Here is a 12,537-nt window from a genome sequence, read left to right on the forward strand (position 1 = left end):
GTTAGTGATACTGATTTTAAAGTACATCTAGATAACTGTTCAGACATTTTAACTGGCTTGTGATTTACACATTTCTTACTAGGAAACAAGTGGACAAATGTATATATACACCTCTCAATGCAATAAATTTTGAGAAGGAATTATAATTGGAATATTTTGAAGAAAAGAATATATTATTTCTTAATTTGACTTCAACTAAACCTTTTCTGTAGGGTAGGTTAGAACATCTGAATTTATGTCACAGTAGGTATAACATTTAGGCAACAGAATCTGCTACAATATCTTCAGAAGTCTCACAACACTATGGATTTTTTTCTCTTCTTAATATATGTGCTGTTTAACAGAAATATTGGTGAGGTAAGACTCAGCAACCCAAATATAGTGTGTGTATATGCTTTTAAGTTATGAATACTTGAATTGCCTTGTCGAAAAAGTAATTTTAAAGAATACATAATGCATGTGTCATTGGAGTGCTACAGTTTAATCAAAATGGAGACTAAATGGGATTAAGAAAAATAAAACAAGAATAGTAAATGCCTGAGAGGAAAGTATACTTTTTTTCTTTGTATGCCTCAGCACTATTGCTTTTTTCTTACTGATAAAGCTTCAGATTTAACTAGTACCAGTAGGCAGATTTTCACGATTGCTTTCTGTGGAACTAAGGTACACTTTTTTTCTTAACTCAGATAAGCTATTAGATGAGAGATAATAACCTTACTTTTGTGCATGTGGAGTTGGTGTGCTGCTCTGTGTGATCATTTTAAATCAGATGACACTTAAAAATTAAATATGACAGCTAACAAATCAGTTTTTAAAACTAAGATTTAACTTTCAGGATTGACTTATGGAACAATGGCAATTTGGTGCAAGATCTTTTCCTAGGAGAAATTAAGATTCCTATCAAAGCATTAGGAAGTGATACTTTCCAAGCATGGTAAGAAACTGAGCACAAAGTTGTCATATTGGTAAAATGAAGAATAGGTTTAATGTAATTAAACTAGTATAGCTTCTTCTACCTTCCATATCTTTACTGACTAGTCCAAGTGAATTAATCTTTCCTACATTTTCACTGAAACCAACAAAAAAATGTAAGTATTATTGTTTGCAGTAAAATAAGCAGACAGTTAATCTTGACTGCAATCAAAGACAGGAAAGGTCAGATTGTGATTGATAGTTTAGAACTCTTCAAAAGCCATGTGGACATAGTGTATATACAGGAATGTGTATAGGGTAGCCCTAGATCCCAATATTATTTAAAGCTTTAGTAAAATTACATATAAAATTGCCCTGTACAAAAACATTTTTGTTCAAAAATGTACAAAAGTACAAAAATTTGCAAATCTACAAAAGAAGGGAAGGGAGAAAGATCCTATTGCTTTTTCATTCTCTGTTTATTCTAACTTAATTACTTAAAACTACAGTTTGCTCAGCCTGTCATTTAGATCAATGGTCACCAACCAGTGGTCTGTGGACCACTGGTGGTCTGTGAGAAAATTTTGGTGGTCCACAGAAAAATTATTTGCATTTTTTATATTGCACTAAATACTATTTATCTTTTTTAAAAATTCATATTTTTAAACGGGATTTAAAATTAGGAATTTAGTGGTCCCTGAGGTCCAAAAGGTTGGTGACCCCTGATTTAGATAATTTTTTAAGCCTTATAATTTCTTCTTTTTAAGGTACCTCCTACAGCCAAAAGATAATGGAAATAAATCTGCTAAAAGTGAAGATCATGGATCCCTTAGACTGAATATAAATTATGCTGAAGATTATGTACTTCCATCTGGGTACTATGGGTCTCTCAGAGACTTGCTTCTGAAATCATCAGAAGTGGAGGTATTTTCCATTTTTTAATTTAATCAGCTAATGCTCTGCCATTAGCCCACTCCTTCTGTGCTGGATTTGTTGAAAGTGGTACAAGTTCTCCTTTCAAAAGGAGATTAAATTTTTGATTAGATTTCTGTCAGGATTCAAAAATCAGTGTGTAAAATACAGTATTGTACAGCCCCTAAAATGGTTAACTTTTAAAAACAACTTCTTATAGTTTATGAAAAGGTAGAATTTTAGATGTTATTTGCTATGAATATCAAGAGTTTGTCATTCAGAAAACAAACACTTGAATTATACAAAAGTTCTCTACAACTATGTGCTTAAAGAATTATAAAAAATTTAAAAAATCAATATTGAGAAGTATGCATATTGTACAGATTTGATTCAATGCATCCTTTTTTTTAGACAAGAACAAATATTCTGTCATGTAGCCAGCAATCAGACTTAACTTCTATTGCAGCAAAAATCTGGTAGAATACAAATGAGATTAATAACAGAACCATCTCAGTTCTTGGTCCAGGTTTTACATTGTATTTGTGTTTTGTTTTTTTGTTTTTTTTATTTGTATTTATATCCCGCCCTTCTCCGAAGACTCAGGGCAGCTTACACTATGTTAAGCAATAGTCTTCATCCATTTGTATATTACATACAAAGTCAACTTATTGCCCCCAACAATCTGGGTCCTCATTTTACCTACCTTATAAAGGATGGAAGCTGAGTCAACCTTGGGCCTGGTGGGACTTAAACTTGCAGTAATTGCAAGCAGCTGTGTTAATAACAGACTGTCTTAGCAGTCTGAGCCACCATTCATATACCATGTATATTGAATTTTCCTGTAAGTGAGAATTATATCTCATTTACTCAAAAGAAGTTTCTTTATTTAACTTGCATTTTTAATTTGCTACATATTTATATTATTCATACTTCCCCTTATCTCTTTTGATGTACATAATACAAAATTCAATAATGTAATTCAGTATGGAGTTGAATATGTAATAAACATGTGAATCAGACCTCTTTCCCCTCTAAGAAATGAGTGTTTTGTGGAAGCCACACGCATAACAACTATTATGAGAGCGCATTCTTTATAATGGCCAGCAAATGCTTTGATTTAATTCCCTGTTATAGTCAAAGATACTGTCATAAAGTCAGATATACTGCCATAATTTAGTGGACTAAATGTGGACTCTATTTGGGTTGGCTTAAAGGTGGGTTAGATCCTCTAAAAGGCAAGCTGTTATCTACTCTTTCTTTTCAAATTTCCCTAAATCCTTTTTTACTTCTGAAATAAGAGTTCAAATGGCAAGGTGTACTTTTGAAAGGTAAACTATTTCAGTTTATACTCTTAACCTTCTTCCCAGGCCTAATTTGCTGATTAATTTTGAGAATAGTTTATTTGGTTGCTGGAAGTGCTCTGTCAGTTTTGGATAGCCTGCATACACAAAGAACTGAATTTGCTTTTATTGAAAGTTTCTTTGGCAGTTGGATGCTCCATCTGATATTAAAAATTTAAATATGAACATAAAACAGTAATTTGAGATTTTTTTTCTCTTCTGTCAAATGAAAGGCAAAAAGAATATAGAAGGTTTTCTTCTAATCAGGTGGCAAAAAAGTAACTGCAATTCTTGAAACTGGAAGAAAATTGTTTTTACATAGGCTTTTTTTAACTTAGGCTAAGATTTACCTGAAAAATTACTATTACTCTTATTAATGTTTCCCTGCATGTTTCAATGTGAGGAATTATTTACATTCATCCCATTTCCCCTTTTTATAGCCAATTTCTGCATCAGCTGCTTACATCTTGGCCGAAGTGTGTCGCGAGAAATACGATGGTATTTTGCCACTTGTAAGGTTGTTGCTGCACCATCATAAATTAGTGCAGTTTGTTACTGCAGTGGCAGAATTAGAACTGAAGGAAACCCAGTAAGTGATTGACTTTTCCAATCTCTCCAATAGCTATATCTACGACAATGATAAATGAGTAAACTTATCACATACATTTCCAATGAAATTATTTTTGTCAGTAAATATTACAAATTTTCTGCTTCTTAGGACTAAGTGATTCAGAATCTTTTGAAACGAATATGTAATAGTTGCTTGGTTTTGTTAGAAAATAGATAATTTATAGCAGCCTTGACATACACTATTTTTAAATTCAGGGAAAATCTTGTGATTTTCTAATCCTGGAGAAAAACATATAGGGTCTTCCACAGTTTATCTTTCTTATATTTATTAAAGAGGAAATCCTTGCAATTATGCTGTGCCCCCTCACCAATGAAACACTGCATTAGAGTTTAGTATGATTCAGCCCAAGGTTTCTTTCTCATTCCGGGTCGAAGGCCGGCTGAGCATGAATTGGTTTTATGGTTTTAAAATGTGCATATTCTCTCATTTTTCTAGAATTTGTTAATGATTTGATTTTAAAAAACAGAAATGGCATAGCAATATCAAGAGTATATAGAACCAAAGAAAGATGAAAGAATTTATTCTGTTATATGTTGATGTTATATCTGGAGAGAAATTGAAATCCTTACATGCATTTTTGAAAAGTGCCTATTCTGATTGAGTGTTTGGGAAGAGGTGTCAATTAAATTATTCCTTTTGTATCTTAATAAATGTTTGTATAATATTGAGTATACCTACTATTAAGGCAACCTAGAAAACATTGTTATCTTTTGATAATATGTATCCAGATATATATTCATAACATTAAAGATATTTTAATATTTTGCATTATTGTAGACAATATCAGCTAGAAACTGCAACAGAGAACTCTGGTCATCTTGTAGCTGCATGCATGTTTGTGGATATGTGTATATGCATATAGTCTTGAATTTCTAATTTGAATTGTATTACAGAGAAGTAAATACAATCTTCAGAGGAAACTCTTTAACTACTCGATGTGTAGATGAGATGATGAAAATAGTGGGAAAGCACTACTTGAAAGTTACTTTAAAACCAATTCTAGATGAGGTATGATAAATGTATATGTTAAAATGTTATATATTGGAAATAATAGAAAAATCCCTACTGCCTAAAATTTCATGCTACTACTACAGATATCATTTGATTTTAGCTTTGTACCAGGTCTAAAATCTGTATTGCTTTCTTGAGACTGGATGAACTATTCCAGTTCTTATCATGCCAGTCTGCAAGACAAATCCAATATGCTACATAAGTGTCCAATCACTTTGCAAAATACTAAGTTGTAAATTGTTTAATCCATTTGTTTAATATGTTCACCTTATATTAATATATTGTGTGAACAGCTGACCAAAGGCCAAGCACCTCATATTAGACTTGAATGTGCAATATTTTTACATCCACCATCATCTTCCCTTTTCAGTAGCATACATCTGCTTGGCTGGACGTAGATTTGAAATAGAATTTTTAGTACGCAAACAGAAAGAATGTTTATCCTTGCTAGTGTAGTTTTAATGGTCAGAATTCCAAGGTATAGTGTACTATTTTAAAAATGACAAACACATCCTAGGGTATAGCATTAAGCACAAATATAACATTTTTGGAAATTACTATATCCATTAGTTTGTGCATATCAGAATGGAAATAGAAAAGATGCAATGTTTATTATGGGCTTGGCGTACTGGCAGGGAGGAGATATAATTTCACTCTATACTGTATTGATTTTATGTGAAGATTGAAGTAAAAAGGCAGCTTCGCAATCCATATGTTCCTGGCTCACATTTCTCTGACTCCTGGTTGTCACAAAAAGGGTTACAGTACCTTTTTCATTGTAGCAGCTACATACAAAATTGTATGGGATAAATAACACAACATCATTTATTGTGTGTGTAGCTTCATCTTCCCAGAACAGCTTAAGCTAATTCAGCAAAGATTGCTGGTATTCTTGTGACTGCATTCTGACTTTTCCTGCTGGATATCATCTAGTATTACTAGCTACAAGCCAGAGCAAGTCAGATATCACTTTAACAAGAAAGTATATTGTTTCCTAGTTATCCATATGGGTGATGCATGTTAAAAAAAGAGAAGTTTTTTCTCTGTAGTCCTTCAAATGGTCAACTTTGCATTTACTGCGTAGGTAGAATTTTCCACACAAATTGGTCTACAACATTTTCTTTTTTTTCTTTTTTTTCTTTTTTTTATTACTTTTTTCCAACAAACAAAAAAAGAAAATACATTATTACACCCTTGTGCTATACATAAAAAGGAAGATTTGGGTCTTCGGATATATCCTCATGATTGCCAAAATCCACGTTCTCGAGGTACAGGTACCGAAGCGTCCAATGTTCCAAGCGCATAGTCCACAAATGGTTTCCAAGTCTTCCAGAAAATATCTTCTTTTACACACCACTTCTAATTTTAATATCACATGTCATTTTATCATTTAAAGCCAATTTCCACATTTCAGAATTCCACTCTTCTATTCTAAAAATCACATCTAGTTTCCAATATCTAGCTATTATAATTCTACCTATTATAATCATAATTCTAATCAATTCTTTTTCATATTTTGTTAATTCTATTTCCTTAATTACCAACAATAATATAGTTTCCACTCTCAATATTATTACTTTCCCCATCATTTCAAATATCATTTTCTCCAATTGTTGCCAAAACTTTTTAACCTTATCACATTTATACCACATATGTTCATAAGTCCCCAATTCCATCTCACATCTCCAACATTTTTTACTAATTTTTTTATCCATTTGTGACAATCTTACTGGAGTCAAATACCATTTCCAAACAACTTTATAATTATGCTCTTTAATCCTTATAGATAAAGTTCTCATAATTCTACTATTCCAATTCACATTCCAATCTGACTCTGGTATTTCAATATTAAGATCTTTTTCCCAATTTGTCCTCATCACTCTTTGTAATTTTTCATCAGAATTTATAATCTTATAAACCCTACTAACGAGTCCCTTTAGCCCAATTTCATCTTTCATAATCCGAGATACTAAATATTCAAATTCAGTTTCACATCTATTTATCGAATAATTTTCCCTTAATTTTTTTGTCCATTTTTCTATCTGTATTTTTTCAAACCAACTTAACCCTAATTTTTCAATAATTTCTTTATTCCTCCTTTCATTTTCCATAACTTTTATCCAATCTCTAATAATTTCTATATTTTCCTCTTTAATCACTTCATTATGTTTTATATTATTTTTAATCGGCCAAATTCCAATTGTCTCCCCCAAAAAGATTATATCCAGAATTAAAATTTTAACAAATTTATTCCACATTTTACTTAATCCCTTTAACCAATAACTTCTAATTACACATTTTGAGTTTGCTTTATCTAAAAACCACCTTGATCCAAATTTCTCTATATCCCTTAACTCTAAGTCTCTCCAATAGTTATCTTCACCTTTAAATATTTTTACCACTATCCGGATACCATACGCACAGTAATAATTAAATAATTTGGGGATTCCTAATCCACCTTCCTTTTGATTTTGATACCACATTTTCTTCACTAATCTAGGTCTTTTGCCACCATTACAAAATTTATCCAATTTTTTCTGATACCCTTCAATATCTTTCTCTGTCAAATTTAGCGGATGCGATGAAAGCGGTGTTTAGAGGGGAGAGTATTAAATTATCAAGTAGGAAATATAAAAATTATAAAATTAAAATGGAAAGAGATAAAAACCAAATTAAAGAATTGGAAAATCAATTTTTGCTTACTAAAGAAAAAAAAATTCTTCAGGAGCTTAACATGTTAAGAAATAAAATGATAGAAGAGGATACAGAGTTAGTAAAAAGAAATTTGAGATATTTAAATAGGAATTTTTTTGAATTTAGTAATAGAAATTCTAAATTATTGGCAAAGATGGCGAAAAATAAAAGAGAGAAGAGAGAAATTGGAGCTTTGATAGATGACAGAGGCATAAGATGTTATAAAAAATTAGAGAAATATGAAGTGGTTAGAAATTTTTTCCAGAATCTATATTCAAAGAAACCAGTTAATCGGGGAAAATTGCAAAGCTATTTAGAAAAATATGTGGTGAAAATTGATCAAACATATAAGGAATTGATGGAAGAAGATATAACACAAGATGAGATTAATGGAATTATACAAAAAATAAAATTAGGGAAAGCTCCAGGTGAGGATGGATTACCTGCTGAGTTCTATAAAGAATTTAAAGAATTAATAATACCAAGATTGCAAAAATTATTCAATGGAATATTACATGGTGGAGAAGTACCTTCGTCATGGAATAGAACGGTGATATCCCTAATTCCTAAGACAGATAAAGATTTAGAAAGGATTGAGTCCTATCGGCCCATTTCTTTAATTAATCAGGATGCAAAGATATTTACTGCTATTATAAGTAATAGATTAAATAGATTTATAGATAGATATATAAGTTATAACCAAGTAGGTTTCGTGAAGGGTAGATACATGAGTGATATTGTTAGAAGAGTATTAAATATTATAGATGTAGCTGAATATAATGGTGATAAAATTGGCATAGTATTTTTAAAGCTTTTGATTCCGTACAATGGGAAACTATTAAAGTAATTGTGGAGGCTTTAGGCTTTGGTAATAAGTTTATACATGTTATTTCAAAATTGTATCAAAAAAGCAGTGCAAGAGTGAAGGTGAATGGAATATTAACTGAAGAGATAAAATTAGAAGCAGGTACGAGACAAGGATGTCCCTTGTCCCCAACATTATTTTTATTGGCTATGGAAATTTTGACAAAAATGATAGAAAAAGATGAAGAATTAGAAGGATATAAGGGGTATAAGATAAATTTGTATGCGGATGATACTTTAATTATTTTGAAAAATGTAGAGAAAGACCTGAAAAAGATATATAAGCATTTGATAGAATTTGAGGAAATGACAGGACTGAAAGTAAATTGGTCAAAGTCAGAATTATTGATGGATAGTAATGGTAATGAGTGTGAGAATATGCAAGAGCAATTTGGGATAAGGATTAAAAACACATTGAAATATTTGGGTATAGTGCTTTCACTCAAGGTTAAAGAATTGAAAAAACTTAATTATGATGTGGTGATTAATGAAATTGAGAAGAAGATAGACAAATATAAAATGTTAAAGTTGTCTTGGTTTGGTAGAATTGCAATGTGTAAGATGATGTTGCTGCCCTGGTCTACAACATTTTCAAGAGATGAAGTAAAGGAGTGGTTTTCTGGGTATTGTAAAAATCACGTACCTTGAAGAATCATTGTTATAGGTTAGCAACCTATTTTTAATATCTGAACCAAGAGAGAACATAGTTATTGTATTATTGTGATTTTACCATAGATAAAACTTTCATTGTTTTATCTTAAGAACAAATCTCACTGAACTCACTTCTGAGTAGACATGTATATAATTGTGCTGAAAATTTTAATCTTGTTTCAGATATGTGAGAATCCTAAATCTTGTGAAATTGATCCCCTGAAACTGAAAGAAGGAGATAATGTGGAAATGCACAAGGTATGCTAAAATGCTGTGTGTTGTTTTTTTTAAAAAAGATTATGGAACTTCGGACAACCAAGCATTTTCTGGAATGTAAAAGTCCACAATTTTTGTAACAAAGTATATTAAGAATCTGAACACCTTTCCTTTCTCTTATGATTTTGCCTATTGCATTTCTGATCTTCAGCTTCATTGTGTCAATCTCACTGTAATTACTGGGTATAATTAAAAACAATTGTAGAACAAAATACAGTATTTTATATATACTTGACACAATTTAAAACCTTTATACTCCACACCAGTACCTTAAATTGTACCTTAAAACCTGTCAGCAGCCAATGCAGAGCTCATGAAATTGGAGCATTAGGGTCCATCACCAAGAACTGATGTATATGCAGGCCACCACATTTTGGACCAATGCAGCTTCCCACTAGTTTATAAGGGCAGCCTTTTGTGACATTCACTACAATAATCCATACACATGAAAATGAGGGCATGAGTTATCATACAAGTCTTTTCTGCATGAAGTCAAGTTGCAGTTGGCACACCAGCCACAGATGGACAGTAGTTTCTAACCATTTTCTAGAAGGATCTATGCATTTAGAAGCCCTTTCCCCCATTGCAAACCTGCCTTCTTGTGGGTAATGCTTACCTATTCTGGTATCAACAGAAGATTCTTCAAACAGTAATCCTTATCTTACTTGGGTTTAGTTTCACTCTGTTTACTCCAGTTCAGATATTTAATAATCTTCAGGAACCAAGAGAGAATATCAGCAGCATCTACCCTATAGCTCAAGTTGTAAAGTTGAGTGTCATCAGCATATTGATTATACAACTGGGCCATTAGATGACCTCATTATTGACTTCATGTAAATGTTAAAAAGCAAGGCAGAGAGGAAAAACTCCTGTGACACTTCACATATCACAGGCTATCAGGTCTAGTTCCTGCCGCCTCTGACTGGAACTGACAACTGTGGAAGGAATGGAACTATTGCAAAACAATGCCTCCAGTTCTCAACCCCCATCGGCAATCCAGTAAGATTCCATGGTTGGTAGTTCCAAAACCAACAGAAAGTCTGAGACAACTAGGAAACATGCACTATCTCTCCCAAACCAGGAGTCCCAAACCAGGTCATCCAATAAGAGAACCAATGTCTTCTATTTCCCTTGTCCAGGCCTGAATCCTAACTGAAAAGGGTCCAGATAATTGTTTCATCTAGGGCTCTATGAAACTGGTCCACCACCATTGTCTCAACAGCAATGAGGAAATGTTGGAAACCAAATGGTAGTTGGCCAAGACCCCTGATTTCAGAAGCAGCCTTTTCAGAAGGAAGCATCACACAGTACTTAGCAAGATTTCAAGAAATTCCCTCCCTACATAGAGCTGTTGACAATCTCCCAGATTCAGGTGGCAGACAACAGCATAGAATGTCTTAACTTCCTTCAAGGTCACAAACCAGGAGGAATCACAGATGGCATCACAGAACCTTGCCCCAGTCACCACCAAGCACAGAATAATAAAGTGACTATGTGTGGGAAAGAAAGAGAAATATTTTTGGCGGGCCTTTTTAGACTATTGATATGCATTTTATTCTTTTAAAAAATGCTACCAAATGCTAGGATGGTAACTATGGATACAGATTTTGTTGAAGAGATTTTTCTCATTGATAAAATGAACTTGGTAAACTAAATAAAAAATATTAACTCTCTGAAATTATTTGTCTGCACAGGAAAATCTTCGTTATTATGTTGACAAAGTTTTCAGTACAATTGTACAATCAAGTATAAGTTGCCCAACTTTAATGTGTGATGTGTTGTGTTCTCTGAGGCGCTTGGCTGCTGAAAGATTTCCTAGTAAGTGTATCAATGTCTCAAAATGACAGTATGATCATTGGCTTGAATAAAAGAGTCTATGTCCATGAGAATGTTACCAAAAATCAGTTCTGTAGCATTTATAAAAAGAGGGAAATACAAATTATTAATATACCAGTTGTAGACACTGCCTGCCTTCTATTGATATACTGCTGTTAATAGCATGCAATCATACTTATGCGCCACACTAATACAGTACAAAAGGGATAGGCAGCAGTGGCTTTGGATTACAACTACTATAATATTCTATCACTGGATATGCAGACTGAAACTGAAGAGTTGTAAATTAAAATTTCTTAATAAGTTGCCTCTTTTTGCTATTTTACAGAATAATAATTTATATTTCCTCCCTATAGAAAGTAACAGTCATAGAAAATATATTTCATAAGTGAATAGAATAGAACAGAATTTTTTATTGGCCAAGTGTGATTGGACACACAAAGAATTTGTCTTGGTGCATATGCTCTCAGTGTACATAAAAGAAAAGATACGTTCATCAAGGTACAACATTTACAACATAATTGATGGTCAATATATCAATATAAATCATAAGGATTGCCAGCAACAAGTTATAGTCATACAGTCATAAATGGAAAGAGATTGGTGATGGGAACTATGAGAAGATTAATAGTAGTGCAGATTCAGTAAATAGTTTGACAGTATGGACCAACCTCAGGTGCCTAAATTCATCTCTACCTTTATTTCTAATGTAAGAGGAAACAGGCAGGAAACTGATTGCACTACATATTTTTGTTAGTATTATGGAATACTGTGTTTTATGGAAACTTAACAAATTAAAAAAATTATCTTTGGAGTATCTTCCTTTGCATAGTTAATATTAATCATAACAATAGAGCCTACTATTAAATAAATACAGAAGTGGAAACCTACAATTTCATTCACACCTGTGACAGAGAAGAGGAAGGGGCACAATCCTTAGTTTACTATAACGCGCAGGTAACATCAAATAAACTGTAACAATTCTGATACATGCCCAATAACACAGGGCCATGCATCTTTCATCATAACTTCACTTTCATTTCACATTACTTGCTACTTCTCTATTTTGCAGAAGAATAGAAACCATTTTTTCTACTGACACCCTACTAAGGTTTTTCACTATCTTATTTCACCCATTTCCTGCTAAGTTGTACATTTCATGGTTTTTCTCTGCAGATGACCCTCATGTACAGTATTCTGCAGTGAGCAGCTTTGTGTTCCTTCGTTTCTTTGCTGTAGCTGTAGTATCGCCTCATATTTTCCATTTACGACCTCATCATCCAGTAAGTTTTGATAATGTTATGTTCCTACAGTTGGTGAGCTTAGGAGGATATATTCAGAGATAAACTTACAACATAAGCAGCTGAGGGAGCTGGGAAACCAGGGGTGAAATGCTACCAGTTCACACTG

General features: G+C 32.6%; 1 protein-coding gene across 3 annotated transcripts in view; it reads left to right on the forward strand.

The window, feature by feature from the left end:
* The window catches only part of RASA2 (RAS p21 protein activator 2), a 51,694-nt gene that overhangs the window by 17,785 nt on the left and 21,372 nt on the right, over positions 1-12,537 (forward strand). For all 3 annotated transcript variants that reach the window (XM_058187674.1, XM_058187675.1, XM_058187676.1), the window contains 7 exons: positions 836-934; positions 1,680-1,836; positions 3,605-3,753; positions 4,689-4,803; positions 9,199-9,273; positions 10,986-11,109; positions 12,304-12,410. In XM_058187674.1, the coding sequence (XP_058043657.1) occupies positions 836-934; positions 1,680-1,836; positions 3,605-3,753; positions 4,689-4,803; positions 9,199-9,273; positions 10,986-11,109; positions 12,304-12,410 (826 nt within the window). The remainder of the gene's footprint in view (positions 1-835; positions 935-1,679; positions 1,837-3,604; positions 3,754-4,688; positions 4,804-9,198; positions 9,274-10,985; positions 11,110-12,303; positions 12,411-12,537) is intronic.

The sequence above is a fragment of the Ahaetulla prasina genome, chromosome 6 (genome assembly GCF_028640845.1).
Source record: "Ahaetulla prasina isolate Xishuangbanna chromosome 6, ASM2864084v1, whole genome shotgun sequence".
In the NCBI taxonomy this organism is placed as follows: domain Eukaryota; kingdom Metazoa; phylum Chordata; class Lepidosauria; order Squamata; family Colubridae; genus Ahaetulla; species Ahaetulla prasina.